Source organism: Pseudorca crassidens, chromosome 4 (genome assembly GCF_039906515.1).
Source record: "Pseudorca crassidens isolate mPseCra1 chromosome 4, mPseCra1.hap1, whole genome shotgun sequence".
In the NCBI taxonomy this organism is placed as follows: Eukaryota; Metazoa; Chordata; class Mammalia; order Artiodactyla; family Delphinidae; genus Pseudorca; species Pseudorca crassidens.
In genome coordinates this window covers 114514466-114539923 of record NC_090299.1, presented here as the reverse complement: position 1 = coordinate 114539923, position 25458 = coordinate 114514466, and the positions used below count along the sequence as shown (strand labels likewise).

The 25458-nt window shown below is 34.9% G+C and overlaps 1 protein-coding gene across 28 annotated transcripts in view; it reads left to right on the top strand.

The window, feature by feature from the left end:
* The window catches only part of SEC31A (SEC31 homolog A, COPII coat complex component), a 72862-nt gene that overhangs the window by 17161 nt on the left and 30243 nt on the right, over positions 1-25458 (top strand). For 20 of the 28 annotated variants that reach the window (XM_067736419.1, XM_067736415.1, XM_067736413.1 and 17 more), the window contains 15 exons: positions 1777-1859; positions 2495-2618; positions 3902-4100; positions 6046-6141; positions 7409-7549; positions 8923-9065; positions 13205-13304; positions 15617-15778; positions 15979-16131; positions 18539-18775; positions 19673-19747; positions 21180-21218; positions 21714-21791; positions 24664-24739; positions 25172-25350. In XM_067736419.1, the coding sequence (XP_067592520.1) occupies positions 1781-1859; positions 2495-2618; positions 3902-4100; positions 6046-6141; positions 7409-7549; positions 8923-9065; positions 13205-13304; positions 15617-15778; positions 15979-16131; positions 18539-18775; positions 19673-19747; positions 21180-21218; positions 21714-21791; positions 24664-24739; positions 25172-25350 (1881 nt within the window). In that variant the 5' untranslated portion in view covers positions 1777-1780. The remainder of the gene's footprint in view (positions 1-1776; positions 1860-2494; positions 2619-3901; positions 4101-6045; positions 6142-7408; positions 7550-8922; positions 9066-13204; positions 13305-15616; positions 15779-15978; positions 16132-18538; positions 18776-19672; positions 19748-21179; positions 21219-21713; positions 21792-24663; positions 24740-25171; positions 25351-25458) is intronic. The other 8 variants (XM_067736434.1, XM_067736431.1, XM_067736430.1 and 5 more) reach the window with 2 other exon arrangements.

The window sequence follows — 25458 nt, the reverse complement described above, 5'->3', positions numbered from 1 at the left end:
GGTACACTGATACATTGGAATATTTTTTCAGTGCTAAAAAGAAATGAGCTATCAAGTCACAGAAAGACGTTGAGGAACCTTAAATGCCTATTGCTAAGTGAAATAAACCAATCTGAAAAGGCTACATGTTGTATGATTATAACTAAATGATGTTCGGGGAAAAGGCAAAACTATGGAGACAATAAAAAAGATCAGTGGTTACCAGGGAGGGAGGGAAGAGGAGGGACAGAGGAAGAGAGGGATGAATAGGTGGAGCACAAGAGAGTTTTTAGGGCACGGAAGCTTCTGAATGATACTAAAACGGTGGATTATACATTTGTCAAAACCCATAGAACGTACAACACAAAGAGTGAATCCTAGTGGAAGCGATGGACATTGGTTGATAATGATGTGTCAGTGTTGATTCATTGATTGTAACAAATATATCACTGCGCTGTACAAGATGTTGATGAGTGGGGAGGCTGCGTTTGGGAGGCAAGAGGGCAAGGGAGGGAGGTATGTGGGAACTCTCTATACTTCTCACTCAAATTTTCTGTGAACCTGAAACTGCTCTAATAAATAAAATCTATTTTAAAAAAATGGAAATTTTGTGAAAGGTAAAAAAAAAAAAGCAAAATCAAAGATAAAGTCTGATAGCTTAATAGAAAAATGGGCAAATGATATAGAGAAGAATAGACGGAAAAGGTGACAGAGAAGGAAATATGGATGACCCATAACCATATAAAAAAAGATGTTCAACGTTATTTATAGTATGAGAAATGCAAATTACAACTATCCAGAGCTAACATTTTTCACCTATCATGCTGGTTACACTGGAAGGTCTGTAGGGCAGCAGCTACTTATGGATTACTCTTGGGAGTATGAAAAGGTACAGTTGCCATGGAGGGCAACTTGGGAGTATCCATCAAAATTAAAATTACTTTTATCCTTTAACGCATCAGTTTTACCTCTGGAAATCTACAGCTTTCCTTGCCCATGAGTGAAATAACATGTATATATGGCCATTTATTTCAGCATTGTTTGTAAAAATAGCAAAAGATTAGAAACAGCTCAGGTGTTCATCAGTAGCAGGCTAAGTAATTAAATTATGGTACATCTTACAGTGGAATAGTATGCCATGTGAATGCATTTATGTAAAATAACAAATTTTTTTTTTATGCTATAGCACAGTACCTCCTGAATTTTTCTACCAGAGTAACTTTAACAGAGAATATATAAAATAATGGCATGTGGGTTTGTAACTTGGAGTGACCATTCAAAAAAAATTTTCTGCTTTATCTTTATCAAATCTGTGGGTTTGCTTTATTCTCCTCTGTGTTAGCCTGTTTTAATTTAAATTAATTTTTCAAACTGCTCTTATTGTTGAGTAATTCTGCTCCAGGAAGATGCACTTTGTTTATTATGTGCCGTCTCTTACCCCTGATATACTGCCACCCATATTGTCTTGTCTGAGAAACATATTGTGTACCAAGATTAATTAACCAAATACTGTCCCTGTTTTTGCAGGTTTCTTTCCAGACTGATTTTTCAACTGAAGAGCTATAATCTGTAAACAGTTAGAATAGCCCTATATTTGTCTCAAAATAATTTAACAAGTTTCTCTTCTTTCTAATATTGAACATTTCCCAACAAATGATACGTAGACCAATTTGACTTACTGGCATTCCAGCACTACTAATGATGTATTGGTTTGTCTAGTATATTTCTATGTAAAAAAATGTTTCTTTGTTCCGTATTACATGTTTATTATATTTCTGTGTGAAATATTCTCTTTAGCAGGATGAAGTTAAAGGAAATAGATCGTACAGCCATGCAGGCATGGAGCCCTGCCCAGAATCATCCCATTTACCTAGCTACAGGTAAGTTCAACAGAGAGAAGATAGTATGAGTCACCTAATTCCTTCTCTTCCGCATCTGACTTATTTACACTTGTCCTTTAAAATTCAGTTCAAGCTTCATCTCCTCTAGAAAGTCTCTCCTTCCCTGACGAGATAATGTCCAACCTTCGGATCAGCTGAGTTCTGTGCTTGTACATCATAGCATTAATCATGTGTCTTCCCCACTTCATAGAATTGTGCTTTATCTTTATTCCTCCAGTATTAAGCACAATAGATAACATGTAAAAAAGTTAATAAAATATCAGTTTGAATGAATGAAAAACAGTTTTGATGCTAGCATTTTTATATAAAAAGTTGGAGTTATATCATATGTAACTATAAGCATGGGGCTGTTTATACAGAGAGGTTTTAAAATATCTATAGGCTTAAAAAATTATCTTCACTACCCACTCGTACAAACATCATCTCTGAGCCTTGCATCAGAATCTTATTGCTATAGTAATTTAAGCATCTGCTCAGTGGTATATGTGCTGAGATTTCAACCACTAGTGCAGCTTTCATGAGTGAGATAATTGAAAAGTGTGCATTCTTTTGTATGGTTTTCTCTGAGTCTTTTATTTTTGCATGTGTAGTTACCATAAATGTATTTTCTGTAGGAACATCTGCTCAACAATTGGATGCAACATTTAGTACCAGTGCTTCTCTTGAGATATTTGAATTAGACCTTTCTGATCCATCCTTAGATATGAAATCTTGTGCCACTTTCTCTTCTTCTCACAGGTATGAGATTCAACCTTAAATTCACATGATTATTCAGTATGTTGTGGTTGATGCCTAGTGTGTCTACAAATGTTCCGTTATTAGAAACTGTAAGGAATACTATCAATGACGTGAAATATTTTGTGAAAAAATATGAGTGCATTTCTACGGAAGTAAAAGAAGTGTCTATCTGTTTTATTGAATTTTTTACTACTGACTGTTATGTGTAGGATAGGAAGGAGAGGCTCTAGTTTCTAGTATTTTCTTCTTATGATATAGTAGAGTTACTTTCTTTTATCTCCTTTATCTCACCTGTTTACAAAAAAAGGTAGATACGACTAGAAAAAGGAGTAGTTGGATGAATATTAAGATGTTAATAGTGATTTTCCCTGAATGGAGGTTGGTTTTTTTTTTCCCCTTGTACTTATCTATATTTAAAAATACATTTCACAGAGAATTTTATTGACATGATTTCTGATACAATAGGTGTTTAGATCACCTTTCCAAGTACTTAAGCTGTATTATAATGCAGAGAAGGACACTTTTCTTTGAGTAGTAAAATATGCTTTATTGCCTTAATAGCTTGGCAAGTTTTGGGGAAGAGTTTTACCTTAGCTAACAATACAGTTCAGATGATGGAGTCTCATGGGACCTCCCATAGTCTTCCAAGCCCTCCCACTGTGATGGGAACCCCAGATACCTTTTGTCTAGCAGTTTTTCTCCTCACCACCATTTGTCTTGTATATCTCCACGCTGCCACCTTACCAAACCATAATCTTTTATTCTCCACCAATGGGGTACTTGTCATAATAGACATAATTTTGATGTCACTTTTCTACTCTCAGAATACATTATTTTTCTTAGAAAATTTCAGATGACTCCCTTAACTCCTTTACTATTTAACAAGTAATTTGTTAGTACTTCTGTAGTCAAGTAAAATCAGGGAGGTGGTTGATTAGCTCTATTTTATAAATGAACCAAAGTAACTGGCTTAGGGTCTCACAGATTCTAAATGGTAAAACCATTCTTAAGCTCATATCTTTTGACACACAAATCAAGTGTACTTTGTCATATTAGCTCTACAAAAGAGTTTTTATACTCTTCAAGATTACAAAATGAAACATGTATGTATGAGTATAAATAAAAACTAAAATGCCATTTCACCAAGTTATGCAGTTACCAGAAATAGAGGAGAAGCAGTGTTTTTGAAGTATTTATGAAAACAATTAAATGTATAATTTCAGATTCTTTTCTACATTTATTTGACTTCAAAAAAGAGTTATTTTGCTCATTTTCTCTTAAAGGTACCACAAGTTGATTTGGGGGCCTCATAAGATGGATTCCAAAGGAGATGTCTCTGGAGTTCTGATTGCAGGTGGTGAAAATGGAAATATTATTCTTTATGATCCTTCTAAAATTATAGCTGGTGATAAGGAAGTTGTGATTGCCCAGAATGACAAACATACTGGCCCAGTGAGAGCCTTGGATGTGAACATTTTCCAGGTTAGACTTTTGACATTTATTCTTAATTCTTGAGATAATGTGCTGCTTATTTTATATAAGTATATGAATCTGCTGTGCCTCAGTCTTGAAATTGAAAGCTAAAACTGTGCCTGTGCAGATTGATGAGTGAGTGTATTTGTTTGAAGAATGGAGGGTTCAAGGGCTTCCCTGGTAGTGCAGCAGTTGAACATCTGCCTGCCAATGCAGGGGTCACGGGTTCGATCCCTGGTCTGGGAAGATCCCACGTGCCGCGGAGCAGCTCAGCCCATGCGCCACAACTACTGAGCCCATGTGCCTAGATCCCGTGCTCTGCAACAAAGAGAAGCAACTGCAGTGAGCAGCCTGCGCACCACAACGAAGAGTAGCCCCCACTCGCTGCAACTAGAGAAAGCCAGTATGCAGCAATGAAGACCCAACACGGCCAAAAATAAATAAATTTTAAAAATAAATAAATAAAGATCTTGAATTATTAGGATACTTGAGTATAACCAGAAAATGAATATTATCTTTTTTTTATTTTTATTTTTTTTATTTTTTATTTTTTTGCGGTACGTGGGCCTCTCACTGTTGTGGCCTCTCCCGTTGCGGAGCACAGGCTCCGGACGCACAGGCTCAGCGGCCATGGCTCACGGGCCCAGCCGCTCCGCGGCATGTGGGATCTTCCCAGACCGGGGCACGAACCCGTGTCCCCTGCATCGGCAGGCGGACTCTCAACCACTGCGTCACCAGGGAAGCCTGAATATTATCTTAAGAAAGTTTAAAATAGTTATTTTTCTTGTATTATAAATAGATACTCTGGGTATAGAAATATAGAAACCCTAACTTCTTCATTTCTGCGTCTACTCTTCAGATTAGATAGCTAATTCCTTTGTTAATTGGATTAATCAGCTGCTGATTTTTGGTTAGTGTCTTGTATCATAGGTGGCTACTACCAGAATTCCTCTGTTTTCATAGTTATATGTCAGTTGTTTATAGAAGTATTAATGAGAGTGAACAGTAAAGGATGAAGGTCAGTATATGAACCTCATTATCTTCCTGTACTTCATATCACAATTTTAGGGTCTTTTTGACCCTAAAATTGTGCCACCAGGAACTAGATTGAACATAAATGAAATGTAACAAGATTGAGCATAAATGAAATGTAAATACGTGAGGACAAACATAGAAAACAAATTTATGGTTACCGAAGGAGAAAAGGCTAGGGGAGGGCTAAATTAGGAGTTTGGGATTAGCAGATACAAACTACTTTATATAGAATAGATAAACAATAAGGTCCTACTGTATAGCACAGGGAACTATATTCAATATCCTGTAATAAACCATAATGGAAAAGAATATGATGATATATATATATATAACTGAATCACTTTGCTGTACACCAGAAACTAAAACAACTATTTTTTTTAATTGAAGTAAATCAACTATACTTCAAAAAGAAATTTTTTAATAAATAAATATGTGAGGATTTAAGACAAGAGATTTTGCTAGCCCTATCTTGGTCCAGCTCCAGAGGCTGGCTTTGAGGTATCCTGAGATAGATGCCATTATTTTAGGATTTGACTATTTGTCTGAAGCAATAATTGGTGACTTATTTTTGTCTCCCACAACAGGTCCCCTTCCAGAGATGCAAACCACAAGCAGTAATGCCCATATAGTTGCATAATTAAGAATTTATCCATGCAATTACTTTTTAATGTCTTATATTAAAATGTCAGTAGATGTATTGTCTTTTTAGTTTAATAGAATTTTATAATGTTTCTTTAAAAAACTATATACATTTCAGATTGTTATGCATAGTTTTTAGGAATTCATACATTTTGCTTTTTTAATTAGAAAAATTATATGCCTTAAAACAGACAGGTCTTTCCACCTCTGAATTGGATTATTCTGAGTTCTCTTAATTATTTGTAAGTGCTATTTAGTTGTTAATTGTTTCTTATTACAGACTAATCTGGTGGCCTCTGGTGCTAATGAATCTGAAATCTACATTTGGGATTTAAACAATTTTGCAACTCCAATGACACCAGGAGCCAAAACGCAGGTATTACATTGATTTCAATGTAATCAAAAGAACCAAAATCAGTTTTTCTACACTTTGTTTTTTTCACACAGAATATATTTGTTTAAAATCAGTTTTTAAATGTCACTGATTTTCCTTCAACATAGTAAAGTATTAATAAATATGTTTCTTTAGAGTATCAGTGAATCCTTCAATAGTAAATATTTATTTAGCACTTACCATGTGCCAGACACTGTTTGATATACTAGACTTATGGTAGTAAATAAAATAAAGTCTTTAATAATTTTCTTAGGTATAATATTTTATATAGTTTAGTATTTTATATAATATGGTATCTTAACAATATCCAACCTTACAATAAAAATCATAGACTAGAGAGGAAACTTATTTTTAAAAAAAACACTCAACCTGTTTCTTATGTAATTCTAATAAGTTGAGAAAGAACAATCCTCCCCCTGCCTCCTTGAGTTTCTTTATGTTGTATAGACCAGTGGTCCCCAACCTTTTCGGCACCAGGGACTGGTTTCACAGAAGACAGTTTTTCCACGGACTGGGGTGGGGGGGTGGTTTTGGGATGATTCAAGTGCCTTATATTTATTGTGCATTTTATTTCTATTATTATTACATTGTAATATATAATGAAATAATTACACAACTCACCATAATGCCGACAGGAGGTGGAGCTCAGGCAGTAATGTGAGCAATGGGGAGCAGCTGTAGATACAGATCAGATGAAGCTTCGCTCATTCACCCGCCGCTCACCTCCTGCTGTGTGGCCTGGTTCCTAGCAGGCCGTGGACTGGTACCGGTCCGGGGGTTGGGGACCCCTGGTATGGACTATTCAATTTGAGTGGCCATTATAACGGGCCCTAACATTTTGGCGATCTGAAAGGTAGCATAATAATAGTGTGTGGCCTACCATTTATTAAAGATAGTTTTCTAGGTCTAGGTTGTAACTTTTGCTCTGCTTAGATGTCTGTCATATTGACCAGCATCTACTTTGTGGTCTGTTATCTACCTTGGAGCAGTTGCAAAGTAAAGAAACAGTGCTTGGTTTGTAACAGGAGCTTAATAAATGCCTGGTGATAAACAAGGTAAAATACTTGAATTGGCATATACCTGAGCCTTAAACTCTATTGCATGATGTTGAGAACTTAAAAATATAAAAATAAATTTTTGGAATGAATAGATCCGATTTTTAAGTAATCCAGTTTTTAAAAAGAATTATATTTTGTAGTTAAATTTGATTATTATTGAGAAATGGCTTTTAGTAGTTTATTCCTTATAGCCCCCAGAAGATATCAGCTGCATTGCATGGAACAGACAAGTTCAGCATATTTTGGCATCAGCCAATCCCAGTGGCCGGGCCACTGTGTGGGATCTTAGAAAAAATGAACCCATCATCAAAGTCAGTGATCATAGTAACAGGGTAAGTTTGTGATTGATTTGTGACAAACATGTTTTATTCCTGCTGTAGCTATTCCTATATAGTTTGTCAGAGTAGGCAACAAATCAAATTTCTATAAAGTCAAATCCTGTCTTTTTATGGACCAATCATGTTGGAATGAGAGGTTTCTTCCTTTGGGGAAAATAATAAAATTCCTACTAAACCACACTGGATATATTAATGATGAAGAAAAAGATTGGTTAATCAAGGGGGTTATTCCATGATATACTGGTTGTTTTGCTTTGCTAGCTGTTACAAAGCATTATAGCAACTTTTTAAATTCATCTTTAGCTTTCTCAAGAATGTAAAAATTTTCCCTGCTAGTAATTTTATGACTATGAAGCTGTAGTTTCCAGACTCCTGGCTTCATCTTTTCTGATTAGGCACTGCTAAAGTGAGCTGATGTTCTCCCACTTAACACAGTATATGCTGTTGTATAACACATTACATTTTCAGCTTTATAGATTCATTAATATTATGTCATCATGTGCTATAAAGTAATTTAGACACAGTTTAGGCCTTGTCTTGTTAATTTGTTTTTAATTACATTGTTTAGTTGGACATTTAAAAAAAAACAAGTTTGCCTAAATCAGAGAATACATATATAACTTAAAAACAACAATAATAACAACAACAACAAAATTTTACAAGAATGTTTCTTCAGGGTATTATTTTTCAGTGAGTCAAAAATTTTAAAACAAATTTCAGTGGAATAAAGTATACAATAAACATTTCAGTCATCTTTTGGAATACTTAATAGTATCTGAACTTCCAGGTAGTTCTCAATAATAATGTTAATTTATCCCATGTGAAAATTGAAATAGTAGTTGTTGCTTTAGACACTTTATCTTGATTTTTATGGTGAAATAGAGGAAAGATATGAATTTTTTTGTCATTTAAATCTTATCTCTTTATTTTAATTTTTCTGAAAGTATTAAATTTTAAATTTATATAAAACTTTTTCCCTAGTTACAATTTTGACAGGAGATCTCATTTTTGGTATAGAATTATTCTGGCCCAGAATGATTTTATGTATCAAAGGGTTGGCTGAATTGAAAACCTTTAAACTTTTTATGTTTAATACTACTGTTTAAGAGTGTTTAATAGAATTTAATAGCTGTATGGAGTTTTTTAATAAACTGAAATTTTAAATAAATAGAAATAGATTAAAATAATGATTAAATAAATAAGAATTCTTTTTTTTAATAAGCCTGAGCTGATGTTTGGTACTGTTTGCTTTAACAAAGGCATATTCCTCATGTTCATTTTGGCTTTTCATAAAATAGTATGACTAAAAATAAATAAATAAATAAAATAGTATGACTGATAAAAATGTGAGCCTTAACTATGTACAGATGCATTGCTCTGGGTTGGCGTGGCATCCTGATGTTGCTACTCAGATGGTCCTTGCCTCTGAGGATGACAGGTTACCAGTGATCCAGATGTGGGATCTTCGCTTTGCCTCCTCTCCACTCCGTGTCCTGGAAAACCATGCCAGGTATCTTGCTGCTCTTCCAAAAACACTTAATTTGTGTATTTAAAAAAATGTATTTACTTACTACTTTGAATTATCAGATAATTTTTTTTATTTACTTATATAGTTAGTTATTTTTGGTTGGGTCTTCTTTGCTGTGTACGGGCTTTCTCTCTAGTTGTGGTGAGCAGGGGCTACTCTTCATTGCAGTGCACGGGCTTCTCATTGCGGTGGCTTCTCTTGTTGTGGAGCACAGGCTCTAGGTGCGCGGGCTTCAGTAGTTGTGGCACACAGGCTCAGTAGTTGTGGCTCGCGGGCTCTAGAGCACAGACTCAGTAGTTGTGACGCACGGGCTTAGTTGTTCCGTGGCATGTGGGATCTTCCCGGACCAGGGCTTGAACCTGTGTCCCCTGCATTGGCAGGTGGATTCTTAACCACTGCACCACCAGGGAAGTCCCAGATAATTTTTTTAAATTAGGGAATCTACTTTGTCTCTGTCTTGTAAAAGTCAATGTAAATGGTTTATTTTTATTTTAAGCAATAGTCATCTGATATTCTATACCAAAAAATGGTAATCAAATCATATCACAAAAACATGAAAATGTGTTAATGGATTTTCCACTACTTATTTCAAATAACAGTTAATAGATCAAAATTCTAGTATATCACAACATTTTGGGACAACTCATGACCTTATACAGTTTGATCTTTATTTGGTTCATCATACTTATCAAGAGTCTTCCGTAACATTAAATGTCAAGCAACAATTGAAAAGTTTGTTTTATTTCTGAGTGTTTATCTTTTTTTTTTAACATCTTTATTGGAGTATAATTGCTTTACAATGGTGTGTTAGTTTCTGCTTTATAACAAAGTGAATCAGTTATACATATACATATGTTCCCATATCTCTTCCCTGAGTGTTTATCTTAATTTAAAAAGCAAACATTTTTGAGAAATTAGGTGGTTCATTCTGCCTTTAATTTTAATAAATGTGTGGATGCTCTAAAAAAGGTATGAGAATTGTCTTGTGTTAGTTTTAGTAACATTAAATTTAGTTTGTGGGAACTCGCTGCTGGTCCAGTGGTTAGGGGTCTGTGCTTTCACTGCAGGGGACACGGGTTCCATCCCTGGTTGGGGAACTAAGATCCTGCAATCCTCGCGGCGTGGCCAAAAAAAAAAAAAAAATTTAGTTTGTAATTACGCACATTTCCTATCATTAATATTCAGGTACCCAGGGAGTTCATGCACATTTGTTCAATGTTTTTAAACGAGAAACAAATCCCTTTTAATGTTATAGTACTTTCTAAGTACTTCGGGCTTTTTTTCTTCTTTCCTGTTTGGGGATATGTAAACTAAAATTTTAAATCCCTTCACGCCCCACCCCCCCACCCCCACCCCCGCCCCCGCCCCCGCCCCCGCCCCGTAGTGGAATTACACACTTTGAGAAGTCTTAAGGTTTGTGACCTCTCCTTGAGCTTCTTATAAAGGAGAAAAGAGTCTGGTCAGAATGTAATCCTGTTTAGATATTATGCTTCAATAAGCTCTTTGTAAAGAAAGGATGATTCTGAGGTGTTTTAATATTTTTCTCACACTGGGTAAGGTTTTATTTATTCATTCAACACTTGCTTATTGAACACGTACTCTGTACCAAGCACTGTGCTAGGATTCAGTAATATAACAGACAAAAATTCCTGCCCTTTTATTACAGAGTATTGAGCAGAGTTCCCTGTGCTATACAGTAGGTCCTTGTTGGGAATCTGTTTTAAATATAGCAGTGTGTATATGTTAATCCCAAACTTGCAAATGTTAGCTTGATTTAGGCTCATAACAAACCTATGGTGTAAATACTATTATCCCATTTTACACATTGGAAATTGAAGCTTGGCAAGGCTAATAAGCTTGGCTTAGGTCTCAAAACTAGTCAAGTGCTGACTTCCAACCCATACATACTGATCCTAGTATCTATGGTCTTAACATTACATTCTGCTGCCAATTTTAGGAGTGGTCATAATTTAGCAAGATAGAATACCATACTGGGTGCCAGGAGCAAATCAACTTCACTAGTTCTCAATTTTCTCCCTCTAGTAAATGCAAGAGTTGGAGTATATTATGATTATAATATGATCTTTAAGGTCCCTTCCAGTTCTACAATTCAGTGATTTTAATACTTAGTAAGAACCTAAATGTTCCTTAACATGTGATATTAAATATGATATTGATTTCTTTAAAAGGCTTTCTTGACATACCTTGAAATTTTTGACATGCATGATTAGATTCTAAAGAGCGGAGACAATAAAAGTTCATTATTGCTACAATTGGGGAAAGTTGAATATGGACTCTAAAGTATTGCATATAAATGATAAATATTTTCAGTATGTAATTGTATTGTGATTATATAGGAGAATGTTCTTATCCCCAGAGATAAGTGTAGAAGTGACATGTCATAATAGCTGCATTTAACTCTCAAATGGTCAATATATAGAGAGAAAGAGAAAGACATAAAGTAAATGTGGCCAAATCAGTGAATCTAGGTGAGGAGTATAAGGGTGTATATCACACTATCCTTATAATTTTTACAAAGATTTTAATGCTTAAAAAATAAAATGTTGAAAAAAAATAATAAAATAAAATAAAACGTTGGAAACAAAAGGCATTCTTAAATAATTTGGGTCCTTTTCCTATAGCGTATTTTCCTGATTCTGAGAGGACTTAGATTGTAAGAAATATCATCAAATTAAAAACAACTTTTGGGGAAAATAAAAACAATATATACTTTGATGATAAAGTTTATCTGTATTTTGGAAATTGAAAAACTGTATCTTAGAATTACTGTAATGTTTTCAGGAAAATTTAAGATTATTAATTTGTATGTTTTTGTTTTAAGAAATACACAAACGTAATTCTAGTTTCTAGTGTTTTTCTAGTCCCTGTTATCTACTAGCTGTATTTCTACTATTTTCTAGTATCCAGTATTTAAATTGTAGTTTCTAGTATTTTTCTTCATGGTCTGGTAATGTTAACTTTCCTTCTTTCATCTCTAAACAGCAGAGGCATGAATGTAGAAAAAACAAACTATTATATAGCACTTTTTTCTGGATGGTGGGATAGAGGGGTTTTTTTTATTTTTACAGGGGATGCTAATCTGAATTTTCAAAATATCTACCAAAAATACTACTCTGTTTATACTTAGTATAAAAAATCCAAAGGATATTAAAACACAAAAAGAATTATAAAATCAAATCTTTAGTATTTAGATCTGTAATATTTCTTTGTGAGGCAAATTTAAAATGCTTCCTTTCAGTTAAAAAAAACTCATGTAATAGGAGAACTACTCCAGTAACGAAAAGTAGAAAGTTAGTAAACAAAGAGTAGAAAACATGAAATAGATTTCCTACCCATCCATAGGTAAAACTTTTATTGTACATATCCTTATATATACATAACCCCATTTATGCAAGTATTTAATGTAATTATATGTTTTATACAAATTTATGTACAGAGTTAACCTTTTTTCATTGGTGAACAGTGTATAATAATAAGAAACAGATTTCTACAGCATAATTTTTTTAACATCTTTATTGGAGTATAATTGCTTTACAATGGTGTGTTAGGTTCTGCTTTATAACAAAGTGAATCAGTTATACATATACATATGTTCCCATATCTCTTCCCTCTTGCATCTCCCTCCCTCCCACCCTCCCTATCCCACCCCTCTAGGTGGTCACAAACCACGGAGCTGATGTCCCTGTGCTATGCAGCTGCTTCCCACTAGCTATCTATTTTACGTTTGGTAGTGTATATATGTCCATGCCACTCTCTCACTTTGTCACAGCTTACCCTTCCCCCTCCCCATATCCTCAAATCCATTCTCTAGTAGGTTACAGCATAATTTTTAACTACATATTTTCTCCTTAAAAGATGATCTGCAATTTATTATTACGCTGTCCGTGTTATTGGGCATTTGTTTTCATTTTTTGCTGTCATACACTGCATACTGTATTGAGTATCTTTGTAATGATCAAAGAGCATACACATTGCTAAGTTGCTTTCCAGAAAGATTATATGAAATTATACTTCTCTTAGCAGTGTGTGTCTCCAAAACCTAGAGAAAAATAATTTGGTTTTCTCAAGATTAAAAATTTCTTCATCTGTGTTTCTTATAGGGGGATTTTGGCAATTGCTTGGAGCATGGCGGATCCTGAATTGTTGCTGAGCTGTGGAAAAGATGCTAAGATTCTCTGTTCCAACCCAAACACAGGAGAGGTATGGGGAGGAAATGTTTCTCAAACTTACAGCTATTATAATATTTTATCTCTGGTTGAATAAGAAAATTTCCATATGAATTCTTTAGTACATGATTAAAATTAAGAACGTGAAAGTAGACGGAGGTGTATGTGAAATGTAACTCTAGCAGAGATTTTATTATGAGCATTATCTAAGCTCAGCTGTTTCATCTGGGGATATCAATCATTGAAATAGTGTCTTTGAACCTAGTAATCACCCCCCACCCGCCATTTCCAATCAAAGGTGTTTAACTAGACTCAGAAATACTTGGTTTGATTTATTTAATGTATTTTCTGGAAATAAGTGTCCTCAAAGTAGGAGTGTTCAAGGTTTGGGTCTTTTTCTTGCTTTACCTTTCCTGAAGATCCTCTTTGATTTTTGGAAATCAGTGGATGCAGGTTTTTAATCTCTCTTCTGAACTCTACAGCAAGAATATAATACTTTATAATAAAATATTTGTCATATGTTCTACCCATGGAAACTTAGATGGGGGATTTTACCTTATTAAATATAAATATTATATAAATATAATTTCATTTGCTTTGGGTTGTGGGCTAAAAATCTCTTTTGCCTAATATTTTTCTTCTTCTTAATGGTTGAATGGTTTCCCTCTCTTTCACTAGTGGGCAAGGCACCATGGATTCTAATTACAGCTTTTAAACTTTTATTGCAAGTGCCTTCCTAGTTGCCCTGATGGTATGCTAGTAAAAATAAGTATCTTTGATGGGTATTTTTTTTGTTTTTAATTAATTAATTTATGTATTTATTTATTTTTGGCTGCATTGGGTCTTTGTTGCTGTACGCAGGCTTTTCTCTAGTTGTGGCGATGCGGTGTGCGGGCTTCCCATTGCTGTGGCTTCTCTTGTTGCGGAGCACAGGCTCTAGGCGCGTGGGCTCAGTAGTTGTGGCTCGCGGGCTCTAGACCGCAGGCTCAGTAGTTGTGGTGCACGGGTTTAGTTGCTCCGCGCTATGTGGGATCTTCCCGGACCAGGGCTGGAACCCGTGTCTTCTGCATTGGCAGGCAGATTCTTAATCACTGCGCCACCAGGGAAGCCCTGTTCGATAGGTTTTAATCTGTAACATTAAAATTAAAGCAAGCACTTTTGTTATTTGATTTGTGGTTTAAAGTTTTCAGTTGCAGTGATGTCTGTAAGAATATAGAAACATTAATGTTAGAGGAGACAAGAGAAAAAATAATAATTTTTGCTTCATAAGATTTGTAGACCAAATAATGAAAGTGTTTCATTTTACACTGCTTTCCCAAGTGAGTTCAAAATTCATGGAAATTACTGTTCTTTTTCAACTATGTAATTTGATAAAATGATTTTTTGCATATGCTTAGTTGTGTGTGCTTGGACTTTGAAGGAATAAACTTTTAGTGCATGCTGCAACTAAAAATTGTAATAGATTTTTATTCAAATGCAAATTAGGAATAGACAAGTGATTCAGATATCAAGAAGCTAATAGTCTTATAAATCAGTTTAAGCATCAAAGAGGAGCAGGCTAAATGCCTTTTCACTTTATTTTGTTTTCTTATAAAATAAAACATTATTTTAAATGTCAAGGAAGCCAAAGTTAAGTAAATTTGATTCATTTCTTAAAGCCATAAAACCTGTGCTCCTAAGAGCATCAGTTACCATCACACTGAGTTCGCAACAATTATTACATTATTACATTGTAAAGTTAGTAAACAATTATTACATTATTTATTTATATCAGCCATTTTTAATAGTTTTTCTATATTCTTTTCCTTCTAAAGAAAACTGGTAATGCCAAATTCTCCTTTGATTCTGCAATAATAAGAATGATGTGTACATGTTTTCTCACTTGACAAGAAGCCAAACTTCTCGGTGAATTTTTCCTTCTCAAGAATTTTTTTTGAAATTTGATCTTCAAATAATCTAAACGTGGTTCTTTGGATCTTGGCAGGCAAAGTCGGTTGGCTAGGACCCCATCGATCTTTTAGAGTTCAGCAAGTTGACCCTAATAGAGTATTCTGGTCTTTCGGGTGCATCCTCTAGTACCATTTCAGTAAAAACAGGAAAACCTCATTTTTTAAGATGTACTTATTCCAAATCTGGTCAAAATTTTGAGCAGCATTTCTTTTTTTTTTATCATAATGAACTTTTCTTGTACTTTAAAGAAATTTTTACAATTGTTGTTTTTCCTGGCTGGATACTTTGTAAAAGTAAATGTTTAATGAAGTTGTATTTGTTGATCATATTTATTCAGCTGTTTTGGCTATAAAGTGGCTATACTTTTTTCTGACTTTTTTTTTTTTTGCGGTCTAGGTGTTATATGAACTTCCCACCAACACACAGTGGTGCTTTGATATTCAGTGGTGTCCCAGAAATCCTGCTGTCTTATCAGCTGCTTCCTTCGATGGGCGTATCAGTGTTTATTCTATCATGGGAGGGAGTGCAGATGGTTTAAGGCAGAAACAAGTTGACAAGGTAATAAGAAGTGTTAAGGTTTTTTATTATAACACCTGAAAAAAATCATCTTACTGTGTAATTATTTTGAAAATAACTTTACTGATCAATGATACCAATTAATTGGATAATTGTGATAAAAAATTTTTTGGATATGACTTGAAAACATGTAATATAGTCTTGCATAAGTTTCAAAAATCTCACTTTATTTTATTTTTTAGCTTTCATCGTCTTTTGGGAATCTTGATCCGTTTGGCACAGGACAGCCCCTTCCTCCGTTACAAATTCCTCAGCAGACTGCTCAGCATCGTATAGTGTTGCCTCTGAAGAAGCCACCCAAGTGGGTCCGAAGACCTGTTGGGGCTTCCTTTTCAGTAGGTGGATTTGCTTTTATGGTCCATAAACACAAAGGACTTACAGTAAAGTGTTATTATAGGATCACTCAGATGGAAGAGGGCTGAGTTTGAGATATGTTTGTGAGTTTTCATCACTCAGAAAGGTTTCTCGGGAAAAGTGAAACCTACTCCCTTTTTTTCTTTTTTCTTTTAAATTGTAATAAAATATACATAACAAAATTTACAATTTTAACCATTTTAAAACTTACAGTTCAGCAGTATTGAGTACATTCACCTTGTTGTGCAACCTTTGCACCATTCTCCCTACCCCACTTTATTAAACTTGTTTTCCTTCTCTATCTCTCCTTCCTTCATTCCTTCTTTTCTTTTTGAGAGGGTCTACATTCTAATTGTTACAAGGTCCACTATGGTTGTACATCTAAACTATAGCCTCTAACCTAACAGCACTTACGACAGCACTAAAGCTGATATTTTGATTCTCCATCTCTCGTACTGGGTTCCAGACTCACGTGGGGAAGAAAGGAGTGTTATTTGTTGTCTTTATAATACTTCAGTATTAGTGAGTGGACATGCGCTTTTCATTCCAAAGATAAATATATAGTGAACATCCTCTGTTTGTCAGGTACCACTTTAGGCACTGGAAACATACCTGTGAACTAGATAGAGTCTCTGTCCTCAAGTAGCTTATATTGGGGGGCGGGGAGGCTTTTCTGTACAGTTTGATTTTTCTTTTAAACCTTGTCCATACATAATTTTATAATAAGTGTTTTATTATAACTAACTAGATGGATGGTTAGGATTCAGTAAGTAAAGTGGAAAGTGATAAAAGCAAAGATTCAAAGGCAGGAGAGCAGATAGTGGAGAAGACCAGACAAGAGGGATGAGAGATTAATTAAATCCCAAAGTGATGTAATCAAAGGTCTATTATTTAGGAAGATGAGAGTATGTAGTATGGTTTGGAAGGGGGAAAGACAAGAGTAGATGTGCAGTCATACAGCAGTTCAGTGCAAAAAGAATTAGGCAGAAAAATAGCAATGTAAAAGAAAGAAATCAAGAGATTTCAGAAGAGATCAATACCTAGACCTGAGGAATGAATTTGAGAGGCCAAAGGAAGAGTTCTGAGCCTGCTTAATAGGAGAATGACAGCAAACATGTACCTGGGAGCCCCCCCATAGAGAAATGAAAACCCCAATGAGTGGCAAAACCTAAGTGCTTATATGCTAGGTTGAACAAAGAATGGCAGTTGTGGAACAGTAACTAAAATATGTAGAGACTGATGGAGATAATTTTTTTTTTTTTTTTGCGGTACGTGGGCCTCTCACTGTTGTGGCCTCTCCCGTTGCGGAGCACAGGCTCCGGACACGCAGGCTCAGCGGCCATGGCTCACGGGCCCAGGCGCTCCGCGGAGGGGCACGAACCCGTGTCCCCTGCATCAGCAGGCGGACTCTCAACCACTGCGCCACCAGGGAAGCCCTGATGGAGATAATTTTTATTTAACAAGGTCTGTTTGTATAGAGTTCTCCCATCCTGGACTCCCATATCTGGTGATAAGGATGTATCTTTCCTCCTGGTGTAGGGAGAGCAGCTCTCACATGTGAGTTTCATCTCCTGCTTTCAGAAAGAAAAGAGGAGGTCAGGGTGCCTTTCTTGCTCCTGTTGTTTTTCAGTATTCTTCAGCTCAAAATAATCCTTAGGTCAAATGGCATATTTTGTAGCAGCATAATCCACCACCTTTTAAAACGTGGAGCCTAGAGTAGAAAGGCAAATACGTACAGCTAATAGTTGAATCAAAAGAGAGAGATAGGGCTTCCCTGGTGGCGCAGTGGTTGAGAGTCTGCCTGCCGATGCAGGGGACACGCGTTCGTGCCCCGGTCCGGAAAGATCCCACATGCCGCGGAGCGGCTGGGCCCGTGAGCCATGGCCGCTGAGCCTGCGCGTCCGGAGCCTGTGCCCCGCAACGGGAGAGGCCACAACAGCGAGAGGCCCGCGTACCACAAAAGAAAAATATATATATATATATATGTATGTGTGTGTATATATATATATATATATATGTACACACATATATATATATATACACGTACATATATATATATATATGTATAAAATATACTGAGGGTGTCTGGGATGGCAGAGGTGACATTTGCCCAGGCTTTGAAGAGGAGTAGCATTTAGTATGTGGAAGTTAGTAAAAGCAAGTAGGTGAGAAATTGTGGGGCACAGCAACTGGGACCTTTTATGTAGTAGGTGGGTGGTGTGAAGAGGAAAAATAATTGAAGGCTGGGGTCAGATTGTGGAGTAGGGGAGTGTATCACCAATTGCATCCAGAGCCAGAGTTCTTTTCCTTTAGCCGGTTTACAGTCAGTACGTTTGAGGGCCACATCCTTGTCGTTGGAACTGATTTTGTTTACTTGTTCTATTCTAGTTTGGAGGCAAACTGGTTACCTTTGCGAGTGTCAGAACACAGCCTCAGCAGGGAGCTGAGCAGCAGCTGCAGCAGCACCACGTGCGCATCAGTCAGGTCGTAACAGAAGAGGAATTCCTTAGCCGGTCAGCCCAACTTCAGCAGGTCGTGCAGTCACAAGGATTTGTCAGTTATTGTCAGAAGAAGATTGATGCTTCTCAGACTGAGTTTGAGAAAAATGTGTGGTCCTTTTTGAAGGTAAAGTTGGTGTTAAGCAATTTTATTTCATTATCTGCAAATTCACCTATTTCCATCATATTCTAAATCTGTCTTCCTGTTGAAGAAACAATCGAGAGAATGTGATTTGGGGATCTCCTGATGAAATTAAACCATATGGAGAGTACATGACCTAACACTTTATGTCAAGAGTTCTTCCTTCTCTGCTGTGAAAAGCCTAATATGAAATACTTTTTTAATAAGTAAAAAATAATATAATAGCTAATTTTAAGTGAGAGAGACATAACATTCAACAGACCTATTTTAAAATTAGAACATAGAGCTTAGTATAATAAAAACACAGAGTATTTAATTTTTGTAGTAGGTCTAATTAAGGAAAATGGGGAAAGAGGGAAAAGGTATAGGGGAGAGAGGTTGGAGGCATTTCTCATTCCTTTTACTGAGTTGCATTTACGACAGTAGAATAATAGAATTTTCCGGTTTGTCATTTTGTCTCCATGGGAATATCTATTTCTCAATTCTGTTTTCCAAAGAAAAGAAATCTTGAATGCAATCAGGTTAAATTTATTTTTATATTTTGTGAGTAAGTCTTAGTTTTAAGAAAGAGTTTTAGGACATCACATGTTTCACATAATGTGAGTTTTGCACTCATGTAACCTTTGGACATGACTTTGTTTTTACAAAAATTAGTTTGAATGTAAGTTTTATTCAACCTGGGTAATTAATTACTAGTAGGCTTACTATTTTAAAAAATAACTTCTTTAGAAAAACTTCTTTGGATTCTCTTATAAACAACCTTTTGGTTGATATAGTAAACTTTAGGTAATTTTAATAATTCTGCTTGGAATTTGAGCAGTTAATTAAAAATTAGGCCTTTAAATGCAATTCTTTGTTTCAAGAATATGTCTTCTTTTAAAGGTAAACTTTGAGGATGATTCTCGTGGAAAATACCTTGAACTTCTAGGATATAGAAAAGAAGACCTAGGAAAGAAGGTAAACTTTTGGAAAAGTTTAAAGGCTGTGCTTACACAAATAAAATATTTATGTAGCAGAGGTGTTTTTATTTTTTAAAAAGTTCAACACAGATTGTTTCAAATCATTCAGTAAACATTTAATAAGAATTTATGCTTGGTTGCCAAAGTTTTTCATACACGTTGTTAAAGGTGAAACTCCTCATTGTACCTGAATTTAGAAGCTGCTAGAACCACCTTTAATTCAAACTCGATTTAAAGAGCTGTGTCAGGGAGAATTGGGCCTTGAAAGAAAAGAGGCTGTGAACCTCAAACACTGGAATGACATTTAGTTTTTTAAGAGGAGGTGTAGCCAGCGGCCCTGGAGGAAAGAGAGGGGGGAAACTTAAGAGATCACCCTGCATTCACTACAGCTTAAGTGATGAAAAAGAGGGTACTGTTTTGCACCCCCGCTGTTTATGCCTTCAGCCCACAATTCCCAAACTGTTTATTAAGTTGGTCCAGCTCACAAGTAACTAGTAAATATTTTGGAACAAGGGTGTTTTATTCTACTAAACCTGAATAAACAAAAAGCCCAAGTGATTTGCTTAACATTTTAATGTAAAAAAAAAAAAGATTACTTTTTAAAAAAGGAGGTTATATTCCAGTTTTATAGTTTTCTTCTCAGAGCGGCTTAATAATTATTCCACAGTGTTGACATAAACAGCAGTTAAAACACTCTGACTTTGGAAACCTTGAAGGATATATTTAGAATTCTTTGTATAATTTGTATTAACCCTTTGTCATTCTTTGAAAATGACTGAAGTCTTCTATAGCATTGCAGAATTATCGCATATGCGGAACAGGTTGAATACTGTGCACTCTGGGCAGTCAGTGCTGAGCACATTGAAGATTAGTCCCCTTTAATGTCAGATAGACCTGAGCTCACATCACAGCTCCGCTGCTTACTGGTCATGTGTCTTTCCTCACTCCTTTAGATTTTTTATATTTAACTTTATTATTAGTCTAAACTTCTTGATGCTATAACTTGGTTTGCAGGAGATTAATATGAAAGTTTTACTGCAAACCTGTTAGCAAAAAATGAGGAAATAAAATTTGATTGTCAAAATACATCTAGTAACAGTTCTTTCCATAGTAAGTCTCTGAAGAAATATTTTTTTAAATTATAGTTATTTTATTTAAAACAAAGTAGACGAAAACATGCTTGTTTTGAGGTTAGTTTTACAATTTGAATAGCAGAGTAAGATGACGTGTGAGCAATAAAATAGATCCATGTAACTGAAACTAGCACCATTGAGAATCAGTTCTGCAAAAATTTTATTCTTTTCTTAAACATGCTACCCCTGATCTGAATTTTGGATTTTTGCCAATGACAATGGAGTAAGAGGTGAACATTTGCTATATGCCTTGAAATAGAATTCCATTTGGTAGCTGAGTTGTTGTCTTTATTTCAGATTGCTTCGGCCTTGAACAAAGTGGATGGACCTGATGTGGTAAGAGAAGGCCTTTAAAAATAGCTACCTTCTAAAATTTTGGTTTAGGTCATAAAGAAGAAAATATAATTTAGGAAATTTGTTTTATTGCTTTACAGTTTAAAAACAAATGCTTATTGTAGGCATTTTAATACATGAATAATTCTCTTTAAAATAGCATAAGTTATAGCTAGTAGAGCTAGCTATAGCTAGTAGAAATTCCTATGTTTGAATTTCACAACAGAGGCAAAATGAAATCAGTGACTGCTCAGATACTTAACGTTAAGCTCTTTGTTGCTGAGGGACGTTTGGCAGGAAAGAAGTGTTAGGTCTTAGCAGTAATGGCTCCCTGCTTTTCCTCTAATGTTGTTCCTCAAATAAATTTACTTAGTGTTGCTTCTTATGATTAAACTAGCTCTGAATGTTGTTGGTTGGGTCTTTTGTCTTCCTTGTTCACTAATAACCTTTTAATGCTACATTCTTCACTTTCCTCTGTCATTGTTTTGTGTACCAAAGGCTCTTAAAGACTCTGACCAAGTAGCACAGAGTGATGGGGAGGAGAGCCCTGCTGCTGAAGAGCAGCTCTTGGGAGAGGTACTTATTTTTCTCATTTTTAAGTACATTGGGAAAATATGTGATATTTGTTCATCTCACATTGAAATATGGAAAATTTTCTTGACTACTTGTTCCAAAATAAAGCTGGAGTTTTCTTAGAGATGTTTAAGGTAGAAGTCTGTTTACTAATTTGATAGAAGTATCATCTCTAAAATTTTTAGTTCTCTGACCTAGCTTCTGGATTATATGGTTTAAAATTAACAGCTGATGTGAGATTGACTTAGTTTGGTCAGATGCATATCAAGATGTCAAATTGAAAAGATACTTTATTCAGAAATCCACATTGCATTGCATATAAAGGTAATGTTTTTTCTTGACACATTAATATTTACAACTCACTATCAGTGGCATAAGCTTCTGAATTAATCTTGAACTTTGAGTCCAAGTAAAGAATATTTCACTAAATAATCTGATCATCCTGATTCACTATAAATGCATCCTGAGTTGTAGTGACAATTTTTATAACTAGGTAAAAAGAGTCCTTGAAAACAGAGTTGTATCATTAATTTTTTTCCTTTTAATTTTCTGAGTTTTTTTAAGCCACTAATATATAATTCTATAATTTACTTTTCTTGCTTTCTAATTATATTTCATCTTAGAAAATTAATCAACAAGTTCTTGTTTCTCATCTCATATTTGACTTTTTCATTGTTCTTTGTGATATGGGGATATTCTGATTATATAAAGTTTCTTACAACCTTTTACTAAGTTATAATTCCTCAGTAAACAGACTATTACAAGATGATTATTAAAAAATACTTTCCTTAGAAGTGGATCTTCTAACATTTATTTAACTCAGGAATACAGGATATGGGTAAAATCTTGCTGAAAATTTGAACTAATTTTGGGAATACATAGAATTGTAGGATACATTAAAGAAACGTACTTTCATTTATATACAACTGGACTAACTATGTATTATCAAAGAGAGGGCCATTTGTAAATACACTCGTGAATTAATAGGTAAATATATATTTAACAAAACAGTAGTCATCAATGTGTGCTTTCAGAATATTTGAAAAAATGTTGTTTAAGGTGGTAATATCTTCCCCTTTATCTTGATGATGCTATTATTATGTAAAATAAAACATAGTAGCTTACACACTAAAGATAACCAGCACATAATAAGTTGTGCATTTTTTCACTTTATGTATATTTCAGAAGTCCATATATAAAAGTTTATTAGTTGCTTTTTGAAAGCAAATTTGAAAAATTGTTAAAAGATTTTTTTGATAAGTTTGTTAGTGAATATAATCAGATCAGTATCTGATTTATTCCTCAGTATGAATAACAAGTTTTACAATTTTTTTTTTTTTTTTTTTTTTTTTTTTTTGCGGTACGTGGGCCTCTCACTGTTGTGGCCTCTCCTGTTGCGGAGCACAGGCTCCGGACGTGTAGGCTCAGTGACCATGGCTCACGGGTCCAGCCGCTCCGCAGCATGTGGGACCTTCCCAGACCGGGGCACGAACCCGTGTCCCCTGCATCGGCAGGCAGACTCTCAACCACTGCGCCACCAAGGAAGCCCAGTTTTACAATTTTTTAATTTCAGTTTTTAAATTCTAAAATGCTTCTCTTTTGTTGGGGAGAGAATTAAGGTTATAGTTATTCTCCTGTAATAGTATTAACTAATTAAGCATTATTAACAGATGATGCTCTACTGTGCTCTACACTAAAATTATCCAATTCAAAAATGCTCCTGACTTTGAATTCTAGGCACTAACATTGAGATGTATAGGTAACACGAGCACAGAAGATAGATATTTTATCTCATGTGAGACAGATGTGTTTTTTCTTTTAATTTCTCTATAATCTGACACATTTTATTTTTTGTCGTCTTTTGAATTTTTATGCATAGAAGAGAAAGCATTTAAAGTATTTGCCAGCAGTATGCCTCCATTATATTTCTTTTCTTCTAAAGAAAGAAAATATTGAATTTATTTTTACTCAGTCTTACAAGTAGTTTCAGAAATTTGTAACAGAACTGTATATATTTTTACTAGACCAACCTGCTGTTCCAGGTGTGACTAATTTAAGAGAACACAAAATCTCTAATTGAATTTTAGTATATTTATAAATAAACTGTTTATATTGCATTTATATAAGGACGCCAGGTGGTTTTCTTTTTTTCACGACTGAGTCAGTTAAAACCGAAAGACTCTTATAACTATACCTATTAGACAGAATTTTTAGATGTGTTGAAACAAGATGTGTTGAAACCTTAAAACAAGGTTGTTTTAAGATCTGAATTAGAAAAATGTAAAAAAAGATCTAAATATAGTATAATTTAAAACATCTTGTGGGACTTCCCACAAGTGGGAAGTGGCTAAGACTCTGTGCTCCCAATGCAGGGGGCCTGGGTTCAATCTCTGGTCAGGGAACTAGATCCCACATGCTGCAACTAAGAGTTCGCATGCCTCAACTAAAGATCCCTAACGCAGTAATGAAGATCCTGTGAGCCGCAACTAAGACCTGGTGCAGCCAAATAAATAAATAAATATTTAAAAATAAATAAATAAAACATTTTGTGTGTTTCAAGCTACTGTTAGTTGAGGTATCTAAGAAAACAAAAATTCTTCAGCTTCAGTATCTTCTGAGCTCCCAATATGGATATGTACACTTAAGTTTGTTTAACGTTATTTCTGAGGACTTTGGATTTTATTTATGATTGTATAATGAGAGTTAATACTTAAGGAAATCATAGTTCTTAGTTTAAACTTGGATCTGAGAAATTTTCTGGGATAACTTGGCATGTCATCTAGTCAGTAAGTGAATAATCATATTTAAATTTTGTTTTGCTGGTAATTTATTCCAGTTTCATCTGGCTAAATTGCTGCCCTTTTCATCTCCTTAGCGCATTAAAGAGGAAAAACAAGAATCTGAATTTCTACCATCAGCTGGAGGAACATTTAACATCTCCATCAGTGGGGGTAAGAATCTGTTGGTTTTGATTTCTAATTTCTTTTAACCATTTGAAAGCAAATAGTCCCTGAGTTTAAGTTAGAAACATTTTGTCACAGGTGGTAGAGGGTTGAAAAGAACTCAGTTATCATTTAGTACATGTAATCACTACCTTAAAAATGATGGTATGATCTGAAACCTATGTGATAGAAACTGTAAATGATCTTTATTATTACATTTTAGGCAATCTGGAAAATATGTTATTTTACCTGATTTTACTTATATGTATCTCAGTATATTTCCATAGATATCAACAGTTTGTGTTAGAAATTAATCCACCAGTAATATTCAGAAATCAGCATTGTGTTCTCCATTGTGCGTGTATGTAAAAATTCATAGGTGTAGTGTTTTTTTCTTGTAACAAAAAACTTTAACTTGGGTGTGTTATTTCTTTATTGCAGATATTGATGGTTTAATTACTCAGGCTTTGCTGACGGGTAACTTTGAGAGTGCTGTTGACCTTTGTTTACATGATAACCGCATGGCTGATGCCATTATATTGGCCATAGCAGGTGGACAAGAACTCTTGGCTCGAACCCAGAAAAAGTACTTTGCAAAATCCCAAAGCAAAATTACCAGGGTATGTTATTTTAAAAATAAACAAACAGCAGCATTTGTTTATAAAAGCAAAGCACTCTTATTATAGATAATTGAGATTCAGATAGCAGTAAAGAACAAAAAAACCCAT